This window comes from Taudactylus pleione, unplaced genomic scaffold, assembly GCF_031769625.1.
Source record: "Taudactylus pleione unplaced genomic scaffold, aTauple2 ptg000038l, whole genome shotgun sequence".
Taxonomy (NCBI): domain Eukaryota; kingdom Metazoa; phylum Chordata; class Amphibia; order Anura; family Myobatrachidae; genus Taudactylus; species Taudactylus pleione.
Window position 1 is genome coordinate 9,278,408 of NW_028284440.1, and position 21,982 is coordinate 9,300,389.

The 21,982-nt window shown below is 42.1% G+C and overlaps 1 protein-coding gene across 1 annotated transcript; it reads right to left on the bottom strand.

Moving 5' to 3' along the window:
- Window positions 1-2,332: 2,332 nt before the first annotated feature.
- On the bottom strand, window positions 2,333-19,638 carry KRR1 (KRR1 small subunit processome component). The gene is made up of 10 exons (XM_088452546.1): window positions 19,467-19,638; window positions 16,495-16,673; window positions 13,080-13,214; window positions 12,168-12,293; window positions 12,000-12,083; window positions 11,490-11,546; window positions 6,852-7,022; window positions 6,173-6,250; window positions 5,995-6,088; window positions 2,333-3,722 (listed from the first exon to the last, which is right to left on the bottom strand). The coding sequence occupies exons 1-10, from the start codon at window positions 19,528-19,530 to the stop codon at window positions 3,574-3,576; spliced, it is 1,137 nt and encodes a 378-aa protein (XP_088308672.1). The 5' UTR covers window positions 19,531-19,638; the 3' UTR covers window positions 2,333-3,573.
- Window positions 19,639-21,982: the final 2,344 nt, after the last annotated feature.

The window sequence follows — 21,982 nt, forward strand, 5'->3', positions numbered from 1 at the left end:
CATCTTTGACACCAGAAGCAAGGACTGCCACACGCGATTCCTCGTAAGCGAGGAATCACCTTACCTGACATCTCTGAACATCCGATGCAGGTCGCAGCATTGCTGCCAAGTTCAGCCGCGACCCGCCGAAATCACATGCACAATTACTTATGTTGCGACCCGACAGAGGTAGTCGCATTATCTGCGTCTGAATACAGACGCTGAGTACTGCTGACTCAAACATAACAAAATAAAAGCTTAGGATTGCCAGAGCAGTCCCGTTACAAAGGTGCGTCTTGATCCCGCCACACCAAACAAACTGAAGTCCTATGGCTAGGGGCAGGGTATAGATGGGGAGGGACCTAGGGCATTCTAGGAGCAGAAGCTTTAACTGTTTGGTGCCTGGTCTCATGGTATCCCTGTGGATATTTATGGACCCCGAAGAAGAAATGTAACTCTTTGGATGCCATAATACACACCATGTTTGGAGAGAAATGGCACTGAACATCACCTCAAAAACACCATACCAACAGTGAAGTTTGGAGGTGGGAACATCATGGTGCGTGGCTGTTTTTCAGCATACGATACTGGCATACTTCATGATTGAAGGATGATTGGGATAATGTACAGAGAGAGACATTCTTGATAAAAATCTGCTGCCATCTACCAAGATGCTGAAGATGAAACGAGGGTGGCTATTTCAGCAAGACAATGATCCCAAACACACAGCCAAGGACACTTTCAATTGGTTTCAGAGAAAGAAAATAAAGCTGCTAGAATGGCCCAGCCAATCACATGACTTGAATCCAATTTAAAAGCTATGGAACTAAAGATCAGAGGGCCTGATTCAGACCCGCACGCTATTTGCGTCCGCTCGCTGGCTAAAAGGGGCCGGCTATTTAAATCATGTGCTCACATTGCGTCGCGTAAAGCCGCCCACTAAGTAATTGCGAGCGGCCGCACTATGAACTCGCACCTGTATAAAGAAGCCCCTTTGCCACTCGCAACCAACGTCCTCTCCGGCAGTTGTATGATTAATCGGGAACATAGAGAGCCATCGGAGCTGCTCGCAGTGCTTGTAGTAGCCTTTTCCCACAACAACATTGTGAGCAGTTCTGGCTAAAATACAACCCAGTCACGGGTGTAATGATGCTACTTTGCTAATTATGCACACCCATTAAACGCCGTTCTGACGGTCGGGCACGCCTGCGTTCGCACATCCGCACCCCCGTTTTCAAGCACCTTCCCGTTACCACCCACAAACGGCACTGTCACTGAAAATAACGTCCCGACTGCGGGCTACGGGAAAGCACTTTCCCATCGCAATGACTGGTTCGCGCACGTGCATTGCGACTCATACGCAGATTGTGAAAAATCGCTCAATGCGAGCGAGCGCAGCATAGCGTCCGGGTCTGAATAGTAATTTAGTCAGGGTAGTTTGAAGGGAATCGGTATGTAATGTCAGTGAGATGTGTAATAGAGAGACTGAAGCAACGGTGCTGGGTCAAAGGCTTTATTAAGTAGGCACAATGCTGCTTGTGCCTACTTAATAAAGCCTTTGACCCAGCACCATTGCTTCAGTCTCTCTGTTACACATCTTACTGATTATATACCAACACTACACACTCCCTCACCCACTAGAGCGCACCTTACCCAACTTCTACCAGTCTTTATCTCAGGTAGGATCAGGTACTCCTACCATAGGTGCAGCACTCTCACACTCCCCACCCCCATCCCTTCAGATACACGAACACTTCCTCTCCTGACCCCTCCCCCCCCCCCACTCTTCTCCTACAGTCACACCAGTGAGCGCGGTTCACCCACCTTTATCCGGTATGTAATGTCGGTGGCTGAAAAGGCGCCGGATCAAATACCGACAGCGGAAGACCGATGGTTCAAAATACCTACCCTAACCCTCCCTTAGTGGTGCCTAACCCTAACCCCCCCCCCCCCGCCAAGAATCTAAGGCACCCGGCTTACCTTCGTTTGGTACGCCAGGTGTCGGGATTTCGTCGTGGGGCTAATGATAGGCGTTGGGATTTCGACACCTATCATTAATACCATGTCGGGCTTTTAGTGTTTGGATTTCAGCTGGTATCCTGACTACATCCTGTTTGAAGTCTGTTACACATTCCCTTTAATAATGCTGCACTACCTGTTGTAGGTACATGTGGCATCCTTACATCTTTCCTTTACAGAAAGGCTTTTTTTCTGCTCCTACTTTAACCACAAGCTTAGCTGTTTTAATTAAAAAAAAAATGCAGCACACGTTAAGAAAGAAAAATGTGGGGTAAACAAAAGTACATGTGTAATGTATTGCGTTGACATTATAAATTTAACCACCAACCGTAAATTACAATAAATAAAGCCGCATTTGGCAAATTTATTCAAACTATAAACTGTACATCAATTTTTTCCCCTAGTTTTCTACTGCAGAAAAGTTATGGATAACTATACTGGCAACACATTTCACTAGCATCACAAAAATTAACACTGAATAGATGCTGTTGGATCACTGACCATCAAGTTATGTTTTCAGTAGATAAAGCAATTGTGAAACCTAAAATAACACCCAACACATTATGCCATAGATCACTAGCAGTGGGGCGCTAAAACTAAGGAAATGTATAAAATAGTATATGTAGATAAGATAGCAAAAGGAGTTTTCTGCTGTGCAACACCCTTCAATGTACCTAGTCTTGATGTCTATGGAGATATTTTACTACAGTAAGAATTATTAGCAATGGACTTCACACCAACTATAGACTGTTTACTGTAAATGCAGTTTTCACTTATGCACTAAATCAAAGCTCCTCCACACTTGTTACAATAATATTAGCAATTAAAATAGATCTATTGACATATGATAATCTCTATACATGTACCCACACGTACATACACCATTTAAAGATAATAAAGCACATCCAGAATATACAATTGATCTGTTATTTAATATGACTCATGAATAACTCTATATGATGTTGCAGCAGATTTTCTTTTTTTTCTGAAAATCATTATTAACTCTGAAACACTTGAAACAACATCTTAAAATTGATGACTAAATAAAATGATAATTCCAAATTATTATTTTTTTTTTAGCCAACATAATCCCCATCTAAAAAGGAACTGTGTGCGTGCTAATAGTTTTTGAGTTGGGAATTAGAAAGAGCGGTCAGTCACTTTCCAATACTGATGCTACATGGCTTACGTATCTGGTTGTCAAAATCACAAGATACTTGAGTCAATGACATGGACCACTATATAGTTCTGCTATTTGGGGTGGAAGGAAGGGAGTCCTAATGTTAGATGAAAAAACATTTTAGGTGCAAGTATCCTTTAAAAAAGTTATACCCTCTTATTACATTAGATGCCTTAAAATCAATTAAAGGTCTCCCTCAACAGTGAAAACCTTTCCAAAGGATTGGTATCTAATGCACATGGTTAACAAAGACAATATAAAAGAGCATCAAGAGACTGAACTATCTTCTTTGAAGAATATAATTATTAGATATAAAACTTTTTTTTATAAAATCTTCCATTGAATAAGGAAAGAGCACACATTGCAGGATATTAGTTGCTATGTCCCAGCCAGTACTATAATTTCTTCTTCTTCTTCTTCTTCTTGTCAGATACCAACAATTTCTGTTTTACTTCTGCTTCCGGGAGGGCACCAAGCTTCTTGCCTTTTGCTTTCTTTACCTTTTCTTTAATGGCATTTACATCAATCTTGGTGGAGGTGGAAACTGAAACATCGAATTAGACATTTGTATTCTCAGTAATCAAGTTTCTAACTTTTATTTCAGGAACAAATAAAAATGGTCTTAATAAATTTAGAAGGTAAATTCACTTTGCAATGAACGCTAGGCAGTTAGTGTTTATTGCACTAGCACCTTACCCCTACATTATAACTCTGCGGCAAATTATTCCTGAAACCTGGTATCACCTGCCACATATAGACCCAAAACGATTGAAGGTCTTTCTACCCTCCTGGACGATGAAATAGGGTTCATGTGGGGAAGGCATTCAGTTGCCAATGTAAGCAAAATCATAACTGCTCTACAACACCTGCATTCATCCAGGGATCAAATCCAAAATTATTTTTAATTGTTAGATGCAGAAAAAGGGTTCACTATGGTAAGACTTAAATGAGTTAGGGGTAAATGATCATATATCCTTTGCAGGTTGCTCCTGCCCCGGCTAACCCATGCTGATGTAAAACAAAATGTTCACAACTATGTTCAAAATTTCAGTAGCAATGCAAAAAGCTGAGAATGACTAGATCTAAATTGCAGAGATCCAGGGATGACAGAGGAATTTGTTTCCCTGACATTGTGGCATTCACCCATTCTATAATTTTTAAACACTAAATAGTTCCTGGACCAGAATGGCAACTAAATATATTACATTTTGTGGCAATCCTGCTTTTGTCCCAGGACTAGGTAACATTTTCAGACTGGAGGGACAAGGATACCCCACCCACAAATGACGTTTTCAACCCAGAAGGCTGTAGGCAGTTTGCGAAATTCCGCCCTCTGACACTTCAGACAATTTGCTACACTTTCTGGGACCATTGGATATAAATCCACACATATATAAAGATTTACTTCATCATGATATAAAAAGAGTCCAGGGCAAAGAACATGTGCTGCTTGGCAAAAATTTATTCCTGCCCTAGATAACCCAGCTCCACTAACTAAATACTACAACACCTTAAAATACCTTCATGCAGTGAATTTGCAAGAAGTTCATATTAGGGTGATAAACAGAGCATACATATAACGAGCTAACGTTCCCGCTATGCTGTTTTACGGGGGCGCCGCAGACTGCGTCCTTGCCGGCGCCCTGCTAAAACAGCCTGAGGGTGCCATCCACACCCGCGGGTCACAGTGTCTCGCTGGAGGGAAAAATTGGGGTATAGCGATTACTTGGGGTAAATGGATGCTGGGCGCATGCGCCCGGCATCTATTCACAGAGACATGAGCGCATGGGGGCAGCTCTGCATTTCCGCAAGTTCCGGGCACGCCCCCAAGAGTAATGAAAAGGGGGCCCATCTTAAAGACACGCCCCCTTTTTGGGCGTGTGCCAGAGTGCCCAGTCTCTAGTTCCGGCGCCGGAGCTAGAGTGAACAAAATGTGTAAAGTAGAATACCTGTTTTCAGCATAATTTAAAATGGCAGAAAGTTGACATATTTTTAAACAAAATTCTATAATTTATAAAAGCTTTCTTTGAACTCTTCAACAGGATCAATTGTGTATGCTTTGTTGCAAATTAACAACTAGGTTTTCCATTTTTTTACTTGACTGTAGCTGACAATCGTTAATACAACAAAAAGTATTTGTTTGTTAAGAAATTGATACTCCATAAGGGTCAATCAATCTAAAGTGATCCAATTTATAGTTTTCTGGTTGATTGACCCATTTTAAAAAATATTTCTTGTGAGTTATCATTCCTATATAACAATAGTTGATGGTGTTGATGTATTATGCAGTGAAAAGAATGGAGAAGTGAAACAGCGGAGAAGTTGCCCATGGCAAGCAATCAGCATCTACCTATCATTTTATAGAATGTTCTTGATAAATGCTTCCTCAAAACAGATTGGTTGGCAACTTCTCACTTCTCCACTCTTTTCACCTCTTGATACATCAACCCCAGAGTTCTTTTACGCGCTTCCTTTTAAAAATGGCAACCATCTTTAAGTCATGGCAGATTTTTTTTTTTATGTTTGTAGGTGTTTATCCAAATATCTGAGGACTGGGAGGTGGTAGAGTCTTGGTACAAAAATATTATTCTCAAAAAAAAAAGTTTGGTCTACATTTTAGTTATTTCATCAATTTGACTTTTGACATTTACATTAAAACCATATAAAACTAAAATAGATAATAAAATTCAGTTGGCATGGTAAAAATAACTAACTTGGGAAAAAACTAAATTCAGCAGCGAAATCCACTTTTAGTACATTTGGCACACTTCTAAAATAATAATTAAAAAAAAAAAAAATCAAACAGTTCTGAATACCTTCTTGTGGCTTTGTAGTGGTCTTTTCCTCTGGAGGAATAAATGCTTTGTTTCGCTCTTCCTGTCTTTTTGACACTGCTTCAGCTTGCTTGGACTGGATAAAAAAGGGGAAAGAATTAAAAATGAACAGGGTATTTTCACAAAAAAAGAAAAAAAGTGTGCGCTAACAGGTAGTCACCTTTACTTCTTCCAACTTCTTCCTCCTTCTCTGGCTTTTCTTCAAGAAATACTCGCCACTTGCAAGTTCTTGGTCAATCTGTCATCCAAAAAAAAAAAAGTACATTTAAAATGGATTTTACCTCAAAACAACACACTAGAAAAAGTTGAGCAAATTTGATCATGGTTGGAGAGTAAAGTCCAAACTTTTTCAAATAGAATAAAGATACAAAACTCACAAAATCGAATTCTGAATAACATTTTATCCAGAAAGTGTCACTTTTGCACTGCTTCATAAATCTATTAACACCGGGTGTGTCCATTCTGCACAAATACTCCCCTCTTACTGTGCTTTAGTGGAACTCCTGGCACACATCACCATATAGGGTTATGCGCTGTGCCTAAGCAGCTTTGTTTATTAAGACGACTGTGTTCTTACCAAGTGACAAAAGGGTAATGGACTAAACTTACAAAAAAAACTGTCAGATGTTAGCACCCCCCCAAAAAACTAAATCATACTAAAGCACCATTCTGATGTTTAACAATTTATATTGCTCAATTTAAAATGGTTAGACACAGTAGGCAACATTAACGTATGTAGAAAAATGTTGATCGAATTAATGTATAGAGACAGATGTAGGAATTTTAATGTATGAAATAAAATGTTGGGTGTGGAAGTAGTAAGACTGGAAGTACTATACCTTGCTATCTGGCTGAGGCGGTGGGAATGGTGTATATTCTTTCTTTATATTTTTCTTTTTTGGTTCTTTCCTCTTGCTCACATTTTTGTGCTTGAACTTTGGTAGAAACCTGTCCCAACTTTTTGTTCTTAGTTCTGGGTCTTTTGACAGCTCTCTTTTGATCATTAAAGCCTAAGGAAATACATTTAATAAATGTATATTTACAACACCTGAAGTTAACAGTTAACATAACAATTTAAAATATTGTGTGATCTGAACGTAATAACTTAAGCCGTCAGAAATATGAGTTTCCTGAATTCTAACTAATTCAAGTCACCTCTTGCTTTTAAGAATATACAGATGTGTCCTTTATATCTTAGCTGCAGTCGCGCCATAAAGCCGCTCTCTGAGCACCTGGTCCCTACATCTTGACACTAGGGACAACCAACATAGATATCAGGGCACAATTGTGGGTTTTATAGTTAGGTAAAAATCAAGTACACAAACATTGAGTTTGCAAGGTAAATTTGGAGCACTGTACCTTAAACTATATCAGCAGTTATTAATAAAAATCTAGCTTTAATGTGCAAAGCACTTTCTGGCCAATGTTAGCTAAACAGAATGTACCAGACCAATGCACCAATGTGTTTCCTCAGGGGTCTGATCTACAGACGAAACCTACTCGGTGTATTGGTCTGCAGACACCTACCACTGGATACCCTTACCTGTCGGAAAACTCGCTTTTTGTGTTTGTAAGATAAGCTTACGATTTAATTAATTCATGTACAGGCATTTTATTGTGTGATTATTAATAAAATGTATTTGTGTACATAATATCACACATTAGTGCACTTTTCCTTTGAAACGGTGAGGTACATGTGACATGCAAATTGGAGGTGTCATTCATATTCAAGGTTATTTGCAGATCGCCCAAGAGTTCCTAATGCTCTTTGAAGCTAATTGGAGGCATTCTGAATAAATCACCCACCATTGTTTTTCTATTTTTATTTACACTTTGAGGGATCATCTATGAAAAAGAATAATCACATGCTGGAAAGAATACCTTTAAAGTCCATTTACGGGCAATTATGCAGTACACAGACGTATAATTGAGGTTTCTAATCAGTTTAATTATTTATCACCTCTAATGCACTAGGTGTGGCGCCCCTTGTTTTCTTTCATTTTTTTATAAATATAAAAATATAGGTTTGTGCTTATAGTGTATAGGTTTCTTGAGTAAAGTGACAAAAAAATATTGTATCAGTTTTAATAATGTGGTTCTATAGTTACTATAAATTATCAGTGTATTCATTACTGCTTCTTTCCATTGCTACTTTTGTGGTAGGTAGCCACCCTTTGTCTGAAGCAGCTATGAACTACACATAGCGGTGTTCTTGTATTCTCTCTGCACATTTTCTCTGATTGCTGAAACAGAGCTTCTCAGTTAATGGCACACTATGCATTATTGGCGCACAGCAGGGGTGCACGTGTCTTTTGTCACACAGTACTAACTGGTCAGGCCGAACACAGCTTTATGTGCTTGTTGGGGTGCCCAGCATCTCTATGGGTCCAAAAGGAACAATATTAAAAATATACACACACAATACGACAAGCAACAAAGGCCAGGGGTGTCGTCCCTACTGAACAACCCTATTCTAAAGGGGACAGTCACTAATTCCTTTGGGGCAATGTCCCCATCCTGAGCCAGAGTGTTCATTCCTCTGTCAGCTGGGCAAGTAAGAAATCTGATGTCCTCTTGCTTAGCAAGTACACAAGTTAGAAAGGTCCACAAAGACTTGGAGGTACAATCACCAACTCAAACCAAGACCAGCTCAACAAAAGTTGTGATTTTTAGTCAATGCTATCCCAACAGGAGAGCACGCTGGTGGGGAGATGTCCTCTTACAACGCCGTCCAGTCTCAAAATGGAGCAGTTGTTGGTGGGACCTGGTTTCTAAAACATTTACAGCAGCCTCCCCGGAATAATTAGACCTAGTCAGTATAAGACAGATGGGACAGACCAAAAAAAAAAAAAATGTAATGATTTGGGCATAACAAAGTGCAGTAAAATCACAGTAGGAGCCAGACATCCTGGACCCTGCCCCAAATTGACAATAGTCAATTTTGGGGTGAATGGTCCACGAGCTGACTGGCACAATGTGGTAAACCACTAGCAGAGATAGTCACAAGTCAAGGCAGCCAACATGGGAACAAACGCTAGGGCAGTCTTCAGCAGGATTAAGGCTTGTTTGCATGTTAGGTACCAAGACAGTTGACTATTGTGAATCCTGGTCATTAAGTTGGTCAGGGGATGGAAGATGGTGCTATACTGGGGCACAAGCTCGTGATAGTATTCAGGCGTCCCAAGGAAGCCGGAATTATTTTTTGTTTGGAGGGTGAAGGCAATTCTACAGTAGCCTTGTATTTATATGGCAGGCCGAATCTTGCCTCTTTCAACCCATGCCCAATATCAGCTCTGCAATTTCCATTTGATATTTGTCAGTACAAATGGCCAGCCTTGACTGACGCGCTCTAGCACCTAGTTGGTATGTCCAAAGTACTATCCACATGTCCTGATGAAGATAATGACCTCCAGGTTTACCTGGGCAAAAATCTCGACACCCTTCCAAGAGTTAATAATCCACCTTTAACTGGAAGATGGCCGGGGGATTCTCCATTCAGAAGGGCAAGGCAGTAAACCCAACAAGTCATGAGTGTGGATCACTCCTGCAATCTTTGGTAGTGGATATCTACCATTGCCCCTTACTAAGATCCAGGGAGGACATATATTGAGCTCCCTCCAGTCGGACCAATAGTTTGCCTATGTAGGACATGGGATAAGCATCAGCTTTATTTAACCTACGGGTAGGCCATGCAGAATCAGGTGGTTTGGTGTTTTTTGGGCACTAAATCCTACACCGGCCATAAGAAAGGACATTCACTTCTACCCTTAAGCATCTCTTCAACCTTCTTCTCAACCACTCTTGAGAACCTCTGGGATTAATCAGTAAACATGTTGCATAACGGACAGAGCCTCATCACTGTCAATATAGCGAACCACTAACATTAATACAAAAATCTCTCTTGCCTGTGTCCATCATCTGCACCTCCATTACAACTAGGTCTTGCTGGACTTCTAGCAAAGGGTCTGCCGCACTGTTGTGCATGGGAGGGCAGCAAACTGCAATGCTCCAGGTATGCCTTGACCAGATTAATGTGTTAAAGCTAGCTACCATGATATTATAGGCTAACTAATAATAGCTGTTCAGTACCATCTGGGGACCACTAGTTGCTTTGTTGCTATCCAGAGCATGGGTAAAGAGCCCAAGTCCATGAGCCTATACAGTAGCACTTCCTTCACCACTGGTGGGTCCACCCGGTTTTCCAGCTGCACTGTGAAGACTAGATAGCTATGGGTCTGCTGGGCCCTTCTGAACTTGGTCCTGTCTACATCCTTCAAGTCAACACAGTGGTCAACCATGTAAAATGGAGGCATTTTTTCCATGACCGTTCAGGGGTTGTGGTTGGCATTCTGTCAGGGACGCCCAGGACCGAGTTGGAGCTCCATAATGGCATCTTAGGCACACCTGCTGTTGACCACAGTGATGAAGTGGCACCAAATTGTTATGAAAACACTGAGTCCCTCAGCGCCTGAAACTCCCAGGTCCCCTAGCTAAACAGATTGCAAATGGCCCTGCATGTTGGTTGTGATAGTTCTCCACAACCCTGCTATAATATAATTCTGGAAAATCTGGTATTTCACCTCCAATGAATCCGAGAGGTACAGCTCATTCTAGAACTAGTAAAGAGCCTCCGTAAATAAGCCAAATTAAGGCGGGGGGGGAGGAACAATCTTCTGCTCTAGGGACAGTTGCATCCATAGCATCAACATGGATCTGGAAAATTTTAAGCCAGTCTCCTTGGAGATGCGTTGATTGATTGTATTTCCTGAGGGGGACATCTTGGTACCTCTGATGAAGCACTGTGTTGCTCCATTGTTGTGCCCAGTAGATCATCTCCACCTAGGCTGCAACCAGCCATACAGAAAAAGGTAAGCTGACAGCACCTTGATCATCAAGCACCCAGGTTGGCCAGGAAATGTTAAATGAATCCAAGAGAGAGAGAGAGTGTGTTTAGTGGTTAACAAAATTTTGTTCCATTTTTAATGTTTTAAAACAGCTGTAACCTATTTTGTATAGGACACCAAAGGGTCTATGTACTAAGCCTTGAAGAGAGAAAGTGGAGAGCGATAAAGTACCAACCAATCAGCCTGTGTCATTTTTTCAAACACAGCCTGTATAGTGACAGTTAGGAGCTGATTGGTTGGTACTTTATCTCCATTCACTTTCTCTCTCTCCAAGGCTTAGTTCATAGATCCCCAAGTGAATTCTAGACCAAAAAAAAAAAAATTAGAACATAATGAAGCTATATTGTGGATTTTATCATAAAAGTAATTGTGAATATTTACTGGTCATTTCTACTATACTTTCTTCAATATAAGTCTTAACTGAAATGCACCTATAAAGTTTAGGGACTATTAATGTGATGTATATTCAGAGAAATATCCACTTAGTAGCCAACGCAAAAGGGTTGCTGTCAAAATGGGCATACTAGCCAGCGTTCACTCAAAATAAATACACACCGCTCACACAACAGTTACCTTGATGTTGTATATTGGATGGACGTTCTTCAATGTATCCAGAACTACTTTTCTAACCTGTAGTAATGATTGATGAAAATTAAATAAGTTAGTACCTATATCAAAACAATAAAATTAGAAGAGAAACATCTTGAAGACTATTACTGCTAATGGTAAACTGATGAACTGTAGCATTGGTACAGACAGACAATATGTGTACCAAAGCAATAAGGGGTCAATTCAATTAGTCGCAAGTCAGCTTGCGGTGCAAGCAAGTTACTGTAGCCCCCGACTTGTAGATTTGTTTGCAACTCCACAGGGCTGTGCAAAAATCTGCGAGTCAGTGGTGAGATGGGAGCCAGATGATGTGCTGTTGTCGGAGTTTCCACACTGTTGCAACGGCTAAATAAATTGAACCCATAATATATATTTGCAACACCTTATTCATGAATATATTGTGAATTAATCAATAATTTTCAAGAAAAACAAACAGTGGCTTAAAAACAACAGCAGTGAAAATAAAAGCTTTACCTCTTTAAGCCCACTGAAGGGACCCAGAGCAGATACAGTATTCCCTTGGATCATTATATAACAGTTTGTGAGTAGCTCCAGAGCCTGAATAAAAGCAATGAGGAGTAATTAAGCGTTCCAATGACATAAATTAAAATACATTTCTTAGAGATGTACATTGTAAAATACCTTTAAAGTTGAACCCTTAGGTCCCAGAAGACGCTGTCTCCTCTTAATAAACCTCTCCCTGTTTCGGACTAATGTGCCAATTTTAATAATATCACAAGCCATATCATCTTGCAGGATTCTCACGGCCTGTGAAAAGTTAATGGGCAATAAAAGAAGGTTATCTTCTATATATAATAAATATATATATATATATATATATATTTATTTATCTTTTAAAAGAGACAATACTACTTTAAGCATTCATCCTCTTTAAGGAAAACATAATGCAACGTGTGCTAGACTTTTTGAATTCCAGATTGTACTCAACATGAAGGCAAGAGACCATGATGAAGAGGCACAGGACAAAACCATTCTGTGGCCTCTTGACAGAGGACAGATAGAAAACCATCTCTCATATGTTATAGCAAGGAACTTGCACCACATTCAATACCTACCCTGATCTAAAGCAATAAACAGCCTTTCAGACTAAAATGGTCTTGACAAGCAACAACATGGATTTAGCTTTACGGTATATTGCCAATCACATTTTGATAATAACTAATACAAGGTGTGACACAAACAGTATGCCTGCACTGTCAATGTAGTCATTAACCATTATGTATCATTCTTAAATATGCATTACCTTGCTGTCTAGAAAATGGTTTTAGGAATGATTTTACTATAGTATGTTCCTTAACCCATCTTTTTACTTTACCAAAAATACAAAGCATACTGCATTCAAGCTTATTTTTTAACACTATTTTTCATATAGTAGTGTTTAAAATGAGGCAAATTAGGTCAATTCACAAACCATAAATGTTACTTAACTAAATAAATACACTAGTGTGATTAGGCATGATTTGTTCCAGTAAAACAAGGCTATAAATTGTTTATTTCCACAAAATACAGTAAGCAGAAATGTAGTGTACTCACCTGTTCAAAAGGCACACTTCTGGCTAGTAGCTTTATCAGGTCTCGCGCTCGTACAATAATGTAAGGATCAAAAGTCTTTTTTGTAGTGGCAACTGTCATACTGCCTTCAATTAAATCTAATTCTGCTTTTATAAACTGGAAAAAAATAAATGGCGGTTTAAACAAATTTCAACAATGCATATAACTAATACACACTCTGAAAGATTCAGAGGTAGTCACAGTTGCAGTAGCAGCTTTTGTCGCGGTAGCCATTGGGAAAACAATGGCCGCTGCTCAATGCTTTCCTTGTGTCCGACTCAGAATCACCCCTCTCCGGTACAGCTATCTACTAATGAGCAAGACCATTCCTCATGGCATGGATTCAGCAAGGTGCTGGAATTCCTTAGAGACTCTGGTCCATGCTAACATGATAGCATCATGCAGTTGTTGCAAATTTGTTGGCTGCATAACACCTGTACTCAAACCAATAGAGTACCTTTGGAATATGACAGATCTCATGACTGTGGAGGTCATGATAGTACACTGAATTCATTGTCATGTTCGTGGAACCAGCTTAATATGGCATGTAATTTTTGGCATTGTAGGTTATCCTGCTGGCAGTAGCTATTAGAAAGAGGGTAGACTGTGGCTATAAATGTATGCACATTGTCAGCAACAATACACAGGTAGGATATGGCATATAAATGATGCTCAATTGGTATTAAGGAGCCTAATGTGTGGCAAAAAAGAAATCCATGTTGTTTACGCATACTTCTAACTGTACCATCTGCAAGACACAGAAGAAATCAAGACAGGTCTGACCAGACAGCATTTTTCCAAACTGCAGCTTTCCAGTTTTGAGAGCAACCCAGTGTAGTCTTATGCTGCTGTGGACATTCCATTTTACGGTTTGATGTGCTGTGCATTCAGAGATGTTCTTCTGCATACCACTACTGCAGAGATTCTCAAACTCGGTCCTCAGGACCCCACAGAGGTCACGTTTTCCGGGTCACCCAGCAGGTGCACAGGTGTAATCATTACTCACTGACACATTTTAAGGTGGAGCTAATTACTTCAATTGTGATTCTGTGAGGAGACCTGGAAAACATGCACTGTTGGAGGTTCTGAGGACAGAGGGCCTGATTCAGACCCGGTCGCAAGCGCTGAGCGCTCGCAACCGGGTCGATGGTGGCCCAGAGCGCATGCGCACAACGGAGCCGGCTCCATCGTGCGCATGACCCGGATAGCGACGGGCAATCCGTCGCTCCGGGTCTCGCACCAAAGGGGGCGTGCTGTCGATGTTGAGTGACAGCACGTCCCCTTTGGTGGGTGGGTCGGGGGGGGTGGCTGCCCAGACAGAGGCGTTCCCATGAGAACGCCTAACGTTTGGGGGCGGCCCCACTTACATCAGAAGTGATGTCAGTGGGAGAGCTTTCGGCTCTATTTGAGCCGAAATCTCTCTGGGCCTACCACAAGGGTCTCGTCGCAAGCCTGATGGTCGCGATGGTCTTGACCATCGCGACCATCATCCTGGCCGCTCGCATTAGCTGCGGGTGATAACCCACAGCAATTTGAGCGGCCAGGAGGCCGCTCCATAAAAAAAAAAAAAACGCCCTGATTCAGAGCGAGCGCTGTGTCAGAGCAGCCGGCTCTGAATCAGAGCCAGAGTTTGAGAACCTGTGCACTATTGTAACACAGTTATTTAAGTTACTGACACCTTCCCTTTCAGCTTTAAACTGTCTGCCAATTCTACTGACCTCTTATTACCAAGGCATTTTTGCTCACAGAACGTCCACTTATTGATATTTTTTGTTTTGCACAACATTCTTAAATATTATGCGTCAAAATCCAAGATCAGTAGTTTCTGAGATACTGAAACCATTCCTCCTGTTACACAATCAGTCTAGGATCAAAATAACTTAAAATAACATTCCTTCCTCATTCTGGTATTTTTTCTAAACAATAACAACCTCTAGACCAGTGGTTCTCAAACTCGGTCCTCAGGACCCCACAGAGGTCACGTTTTTCAGGTCACCCAGCAGGTGCACAGGTGTATTCATTACTCACTGACACATTTTAAAACATCTAATTATTTCACTTGTGATTCAGTGAGGAGACCTGAAAACATGCACTGTTTGGGGTCCTGAGGACAGAGATTGAGAACCTGTGCTCTAGACAATGTCTGCATGCTTTTAAGCAAGGAGTTGCTAACATATTGGCTAATTAGATATTTATATTAACCTGCAGGTAAACTTAATAAAGTGGCCACTGAGTGTATATAATTCTATTTAAAAAGAATTGTTCTAACTTCAATAATTGATTTACACTTAAGGAAATGCACATAGTAAAATATAGGGTTTATCCACTTGGCCACGAAGCTTTGCCTGCAAAAAAGTACGTGGACATTGCAACCAATTTTGGACTATCGTGGGTCTGCGTGCTCCCGATACCCACATTAAAATAAAAAAAAAAAATAAATAAAAAATGGTCGCTAGGTTTTTTGCGGGAAAAAACCCTGCAGGGGGGAGAGGAAAAAAAAAAACACAAAACCACCCTTTCCGGTCACTGCTTCTCCACACTCCTTGGACTGGGTGCTGCACGAGGGTTAATGACTGCACATCACACTGAGGTCACACACACACGCATTCGATACACACTGGACGGGGTCATATACATGACAGGGGGTCACTCACAGGTGGTGACAGGGGTCTCTCACACACAGAAATCACTCACACACACTCTGCAGACGTTGGAGGGAAGACTTCAGCATGCCGGAGAAGTGGAGGACAGTACTGCCTGAGTAAATATTGGACTAATTAAGCTAATTTAAAAATTCCAGTTGTTTAGTTATTGAGGTGCTGCAGGGGTCCAGAAGCAAGTCCCGCCAATTATTCTTTAGAATAAGGATTTAAGGAAAAATTAGACCAGATCTGGAGTTGCACAATAAAAATATAATCAAAACCCTGCACCAAAATGAATACCAAATATCTCACATCTGCAAGATTTTTGGTAAACTCGCATCTAACTGGATATGCCCCATATAGGGTTTTATTTTTTAGCACAAGAACTGTCATCTATGCTGTATTCCTGAACTGTGCTATTTGGCACAATTTCCTATTATTGACCTGTGAAGTGTAGTTGTAAGCTCCTAGGAGCAGGGGTCCTACTCCCCCCACTGTCTCACAGCTCTCTTCTCTAGCTCTTCTATGACAGCCTTCACCTTCCCAGCTGTATTGTGTATGGAGACTTTTGTTGCTAATTGTTACTTGTACTTGTTTATAATTTGGTTACTGTATTGTAATGTAATGTTCTGTGTACCCTTTACTGTACTGCGGCACCCTATAAATAAAATGTAATAATAGTTACTGTAAATTGCATCCAACCTCCAGGGGAAGCCAACACCCGGACATACATCTATATTATTACAGATACTTACACACTCGCTTAGAGCTTTCTGAACTAGAGGCCAGCATTCTTTCAGGTAAGCTTCTCTATACTTTGGGAACAAAGTGGCAAAACTGCTCTCCTCCAGCAATCCCTTGGGATTATCTTCTCTATTGAATGGCTCTTCTTTCCAGCCATCTGGCACTGTGAGAAGTTCAGATTCATCTGAAACTGAGGGCAAGATAAATCCAAATTAACAGTGAATTCAACAACAATCTACAACAAGGATAAACATATTGTAAGGCAATGAAACAGAGTAAGGAAATGGATGCAGAAGCTTCATTAAATTAATTTGGGATGACTGCAATGCTCATTTATTCTGCTAAAAATGTGAAGCATTAAAATCTAATAATGAATGGAAAAAACAGATGACAGAAGATCAACAGAATAATTATGGCTGCAGAGAGCAATGTAAGAGATGGGGAAACACATTCTCTTCAAAATCCTCTAACCCGGGGCTCGACAAATCCCAGTCGCCAGGGTGACTAAGATTTTAGTCTTGGCGACAGAGTTTTCCAAGGGTCATGATGTCTCTCCCATAGTAACGGGGAGCGGCAGACGCCAGAGCTCACTCCTGAGCTTCAGCTTTTGGCTCCCCCCCCCCTTCCCACGGGCACTATGTGTGTTCGCGCGGCACTTTTACAAGGGGCTTACTACTGGGGGCACTATTACAGGGACTGGTATGGGCATGATGCAGAATCTGATGACCATTAAAGAGGCATGTGTGGTGATTTGATTGAATGTGGGGAGGTTGAGGGGCACTGAAAGGGCATGTGTGGTGGTCTATAAAAGCTTTCATATATTTTGGTAATGGACAATGGTCTGGCTCCTAAACTTTTAAGATGGCTCCTAGATTTTACAAAAATTTGTCGAGCCCTGCTCTAACCTTCACAAGGGCTGCATATTAACCTCGATTTCAAAAATTAACATGTTACAATCTATGAGAAATAAATAAAAAAATTCAATACAACTCCTGCGAAAACAGCTTTTGTCTTTTAGGTGTAATGGTGCCCATACACGGGGCGATTTTTCACACGATATGGCCGTTTTCAACTGATCGTAATGACCAATCGTGTCATAAGTAGTGTGTTCATAAACGATTACGATGCGATGTCCCCAGCGTCGTGTATCGGCATCATAGATCAGATGGTTTTGCAGAAAGATTGCGACCTATCGTGTATGATTTGACACACATCGTACGTACTTTTGCTGTACTACGATGCGATTTACCTGGACACTCCCCTCCTCCATTTTGTGACAGACAACGGTGGACAAGACAGCAGGAAGCAGATGCATAGTGTGTGTATTTGCTGCATACGATTGATAGTAAACGATTTACAATAATTTAAGATACATCGGATGGTATGGTCGTTAGTACAATAGTACGTTTTCTAAATACAAACCTTACAGAATGTCAAGGGAAGAATTTTCAAGGGAATCGTACGAGAGATCGGATCGGATACAAATCACCCATGTGTATGGGCACCTAAAGGCTGAAACAGGCACAAAACAGTTCTGAGAGAGGTCTCCATCCATCAACCTATGACACCCCATGATAGAAAATGTCTGTTTACATGTGTAAATGTAACCAAACAATACCCTTGCAGGATACTGGCGCACAACAGAGCCTTCATTAAAATCCATTACTATGCTCTAATAAATTCTGGATGAAACAGGAAGAGTATATTGTTCCAACTACACGCACCTCCTTCTCCCATATGTTATGTACTAGGGATGTACATCGGCTTCCGTTGTTTCACAACCATCCACGTTTTCTTTTGGATGGTAGCATTTTCACCATTTAATGGCGGCTTCCAATGGTAGCCGCCATCGGATGGTGTAGAAGCAATGGCCATCCAATGTTAAGATACAGCTGAATTCAACGGTTTAACATGAGGAAAGGCCATTAGGCGATATTGAGCATGTGCAAGCAGGGTTTTATTTGCGGAAGCGCTAATCATATGAATGTTAGTTAACATTGCATCTAAAGTTTTGATGATGGAAACCCAGCATCATTTGATAGTAGGCTTCCAATGCCCACTCCTAATGTGTGTGGTGTGACTTCTGGGTGTTTTTTCGAGGAGCTCACATTATACAGGAGTCATATGCTCTATGCCAAAGGTGGGGAACCTTTTTTTGTCCGAGGGCCATTTTAATATATATAACATTATTTGAGGGCTCGGTACAGGCCACACCCCCTCCATGTGATGTAACTTGGGGGGCGGGACCACAATCACCAGTGATTACAGCAATTCTCTGGGGAGCTGTAAGGGCAGCGGTGTGACTGTCTGAAGCGCTTCAGGTGTCACTGCTGCATAGATTCTGTTTGCAGGGTGCCAATCTAGGCACCCTGCTAATCAGATGAGGCTAGCAGAAAAAACTCAGAGGGCCAGACCAAAATGATTCCAGGGGACTTATACGAGATTCCCCATCCCTGCTCTATGCAATAGAAAAGAGAATGTTGTTTTATGACCCAACAAATTTTACCTGCTGCCGCAGCGATTATTCTGCAGGTTTGCATAAGCAGAAGTAGGTGGGAGGCACCCTATAGTGCAGTGGTTTCCAAACGTTCTTGAATCACGCCACCCTAGAGTATCAGCAGTTTTTTCACTGCACCCCTAGGGCAAAACTTTCTTATTGAGAAATTCATTAAAGATTATTAAACTACGTAAATTCAGCTTATCAGTCATCCTTAGGTTGATTACAGTGTTACATAACCTACACACGAGTAACAGTACTACGCACCACACTGTCCGAGATAAACATTCTCCCAGAATAACCAACCCCTGACACTATCCCCAGAGACCGTACAGCGGCTGCACCTCACAGGCAGGGGAGGACAGTGCTGCTGCACATGGTACTATATAGAACTCGGCGCACACGTGTTGGTGGGTCACAAGTAACGTGAGAGTCCGCGATGTCTCCGTTATATGCTGCCGGCTGCATTGAGTTGAAGCAACTCACCGGGCTGATCTTTCCGCTGCCTCTTTTTGCCTGTTCCCGGATCCGGAGCGCCCTCCGCCGCCATGCTGCCGGGAGCCGGCTACACCACGTGACCTAAACACAGCTGCGCAACGCCAAATGCCGCCCGAGCCGCAACTGATGAGAGACATAGGTTCCGGCTACCGCTATACAGTGTGTGATGTGTATATTTGAAAATCCGTACTCCGCTCTCTGATTTTAATACTCAGGAGATTTTTTTTTGTATAAAATTTAAATAGTTTTCTTTCTTCTTGTGTTTTTTTTTGTGTAATAATTTGGTCGATATTTATGACTCCTGACTTTAAAGGTAACCCTTTTGTTTTTTTCAGTTACCACAACATATCATCTGCAGATCACTGTAATCAGTGGCCTTAGACGAGTTGACCAGATGGCAAAACATAGTAGGACGGATGCAATGGTGTTTGCAAGATGGGCGCAAATTACTGTAAAAAAAGTGCTTGCAAAAAGTATTTCCATCCATATGCAGAGTTGCTCCGCTTAGGCAGCATAAGCACCAGCATTACACAAAGTAATTATCAGCGTGTATTTGCACTTTTCTAACAGGTTCAAGAGAGAATTGTGCGTGTTTCTGCAGATCTGTTTGGGCAGTACTGTATAGGTTGAAATGCCGACCGCCAGCTTCCCGATTGTGCAATCCCGACGGGACTAATTTTAGGCATCAAAATCCCTACGCCAGGAGCCCAACGCCCGGCATACTGAATGAAGGTAAGGCGGGGGAGGGTTGGGTTAGGTTAGGGGCTCCCGGGGGGGACTTAGGGTGAGGTACCCCCCCGGGCTGCCTAACCCTAAGTCCCCCCCGGGAGCCCTAAACCTAACCCCCCCCCCCCCCCCGCGGCTGTCTGCTCGCAGCGCCCGGCATCACTACGATCGTGATGCCGGGCGCCGATCTCCCGGCGTCGGGGAAATGCGGGCGTCTACATCTAGCCGGGATAAGACAGTCGGGAAGCCGGCTGCCGGTATTTAGGCAGTCGGCTTCCCGATTGCTTCCCGGGTTAGTCACCCCCTGGTGGGAGGTTAGGCACCCCCCCTGGGAGGGTTAGGTTACGTGGAAGGGGGAGTTAGGTTTAGGCACTTACAGGGAGGGTTAGGGTTAGGCACCCCTAAGGGATGGTTAGGGGGGGGAGAGGGTTAGTAATAGTGAAAAAACGTACCTGTCGGAATCTTCTGTTACGGTCTTCCGGCAGTGTTTCATACCGATCCCTAGGTGCATACCTACCTAATGGGTGATCCAGGCCTGGCTGAGGAAGGTTTCCACAAAAACAACTGAGAAGTTGGAAAACCTCTGGTGGATTTGCAGTTTGGGATTCCGTCAGAAATGTATTTGTCACCCTCAGGAAGACTGGGTTAAGGAGCAACAAAACCGGATGAAAGAGGCTCAGGCACTTGTAGAACAGCACATGGATGGGCAATGCCGGGTCAGAGCTGAACCTTTGGAACCAGGAGTCAATGTGTGGTTTAAAAAGTACGAGAGACATAGCAAAATGGATTCCTTCTGGGAAACAGCCCCTTATCGAATTGTGAGATAGTCTAACCCCGACTTGCATACCTATGAGATAGAATGTGACAGACCCTGGAAGATTGTACACAGAAACCAACTCAGACTCTCCTATGACCCCAGGGGAAGAGACTAGGGTGGCAACCATGGCAGAGACGTTAAGTTCCACTGCAAACCAGGCCACTAGCAATCCTGTGGATTTGCTTATTCTAATAGGGTTTCCTGTGGTTTGGGGTTCTAGTGCTCCACAAGCCTGAAGTGTGTCAGCTGGTGAGAGCCCCAATACAGAATTGGAACTCAGGAGGTTGGAGAGAATTACTAGAGGTGTCCTTGCCATAAGATATCGAGAATAGATGGGTTCTGAAGATTTGGTTACATGTTTAGGAAATGTAATTCTGGTATTTCTGCTGTAAAACTATTGCCAGTTGATATTTTGTTGTAACAGAGCCTCTAATGTCAAGGTCAAATCTATACAGCCACTATGTTATTGTTCCAGTAGGTCTGTGTATAGCGAACACAAGAGGACACATGATGTTTTAGGGGGGGAGAATGTGGTGCCCCATACTTGGAGAGATGGGTTAGTTCCATGGATAAGAGCTGTGGTGGAACTACCCCATCTCTCTACTGTTACCCACCCAGCAGCCCTTGTCCTATGGCCGTTTTGGTGAATAACCACAATTCTTAAGGGCACACCTTTTGGTTAAGCACTGAAATAACCATCGGACCAGGACTTCTGGAGAGATGGGGTAGTTCCACCACAGCTCTGATCCATGCAACTAACCCATCTCGACACCCTTAACTACTCAATGTGCAGGCGGTTTGTGATCTAGGTCACGCTCCTCGTTACACTTAGTTACCATCTGCCGACACAGCGTAATACAGCACCAGTGACTTATGATGACACACTCAGGCACAGCGCCTGACCCCGGATCCCATTGTGCACACCCCCTTGTGTTTAATGTGTGACACTGTATGTTGCCAC

What these genes read in the sequence shown, in the direction of transcription:
- KRR1 (XM_088452546.1), bottom strand. Translation starts at nt 19,530, where the DNA reads ATGGCGGCGGAGGGCGCTCCGGATCCGGGAACAGGCAAAAAGAGGCAG. An exon ending in AGAAAGCTCTAAGCGAGTGT is followed by an intron (nt 13,215 to 16,494) that starts GTAAGTATCTGT and finishes ATTTTTTTCCAG; the next exon opens with TTTATAAAAGCAGAATTAGA. An exon ending in CCTTCAGTGGGCTTAAAGAG is followed by an intron (nt 11,547 to 11,999) that starts GTAAAGCTTTTA and finishes TCATTACTACAG; the next exon opens with GTTAGAAAAGTAGTTCTGGA.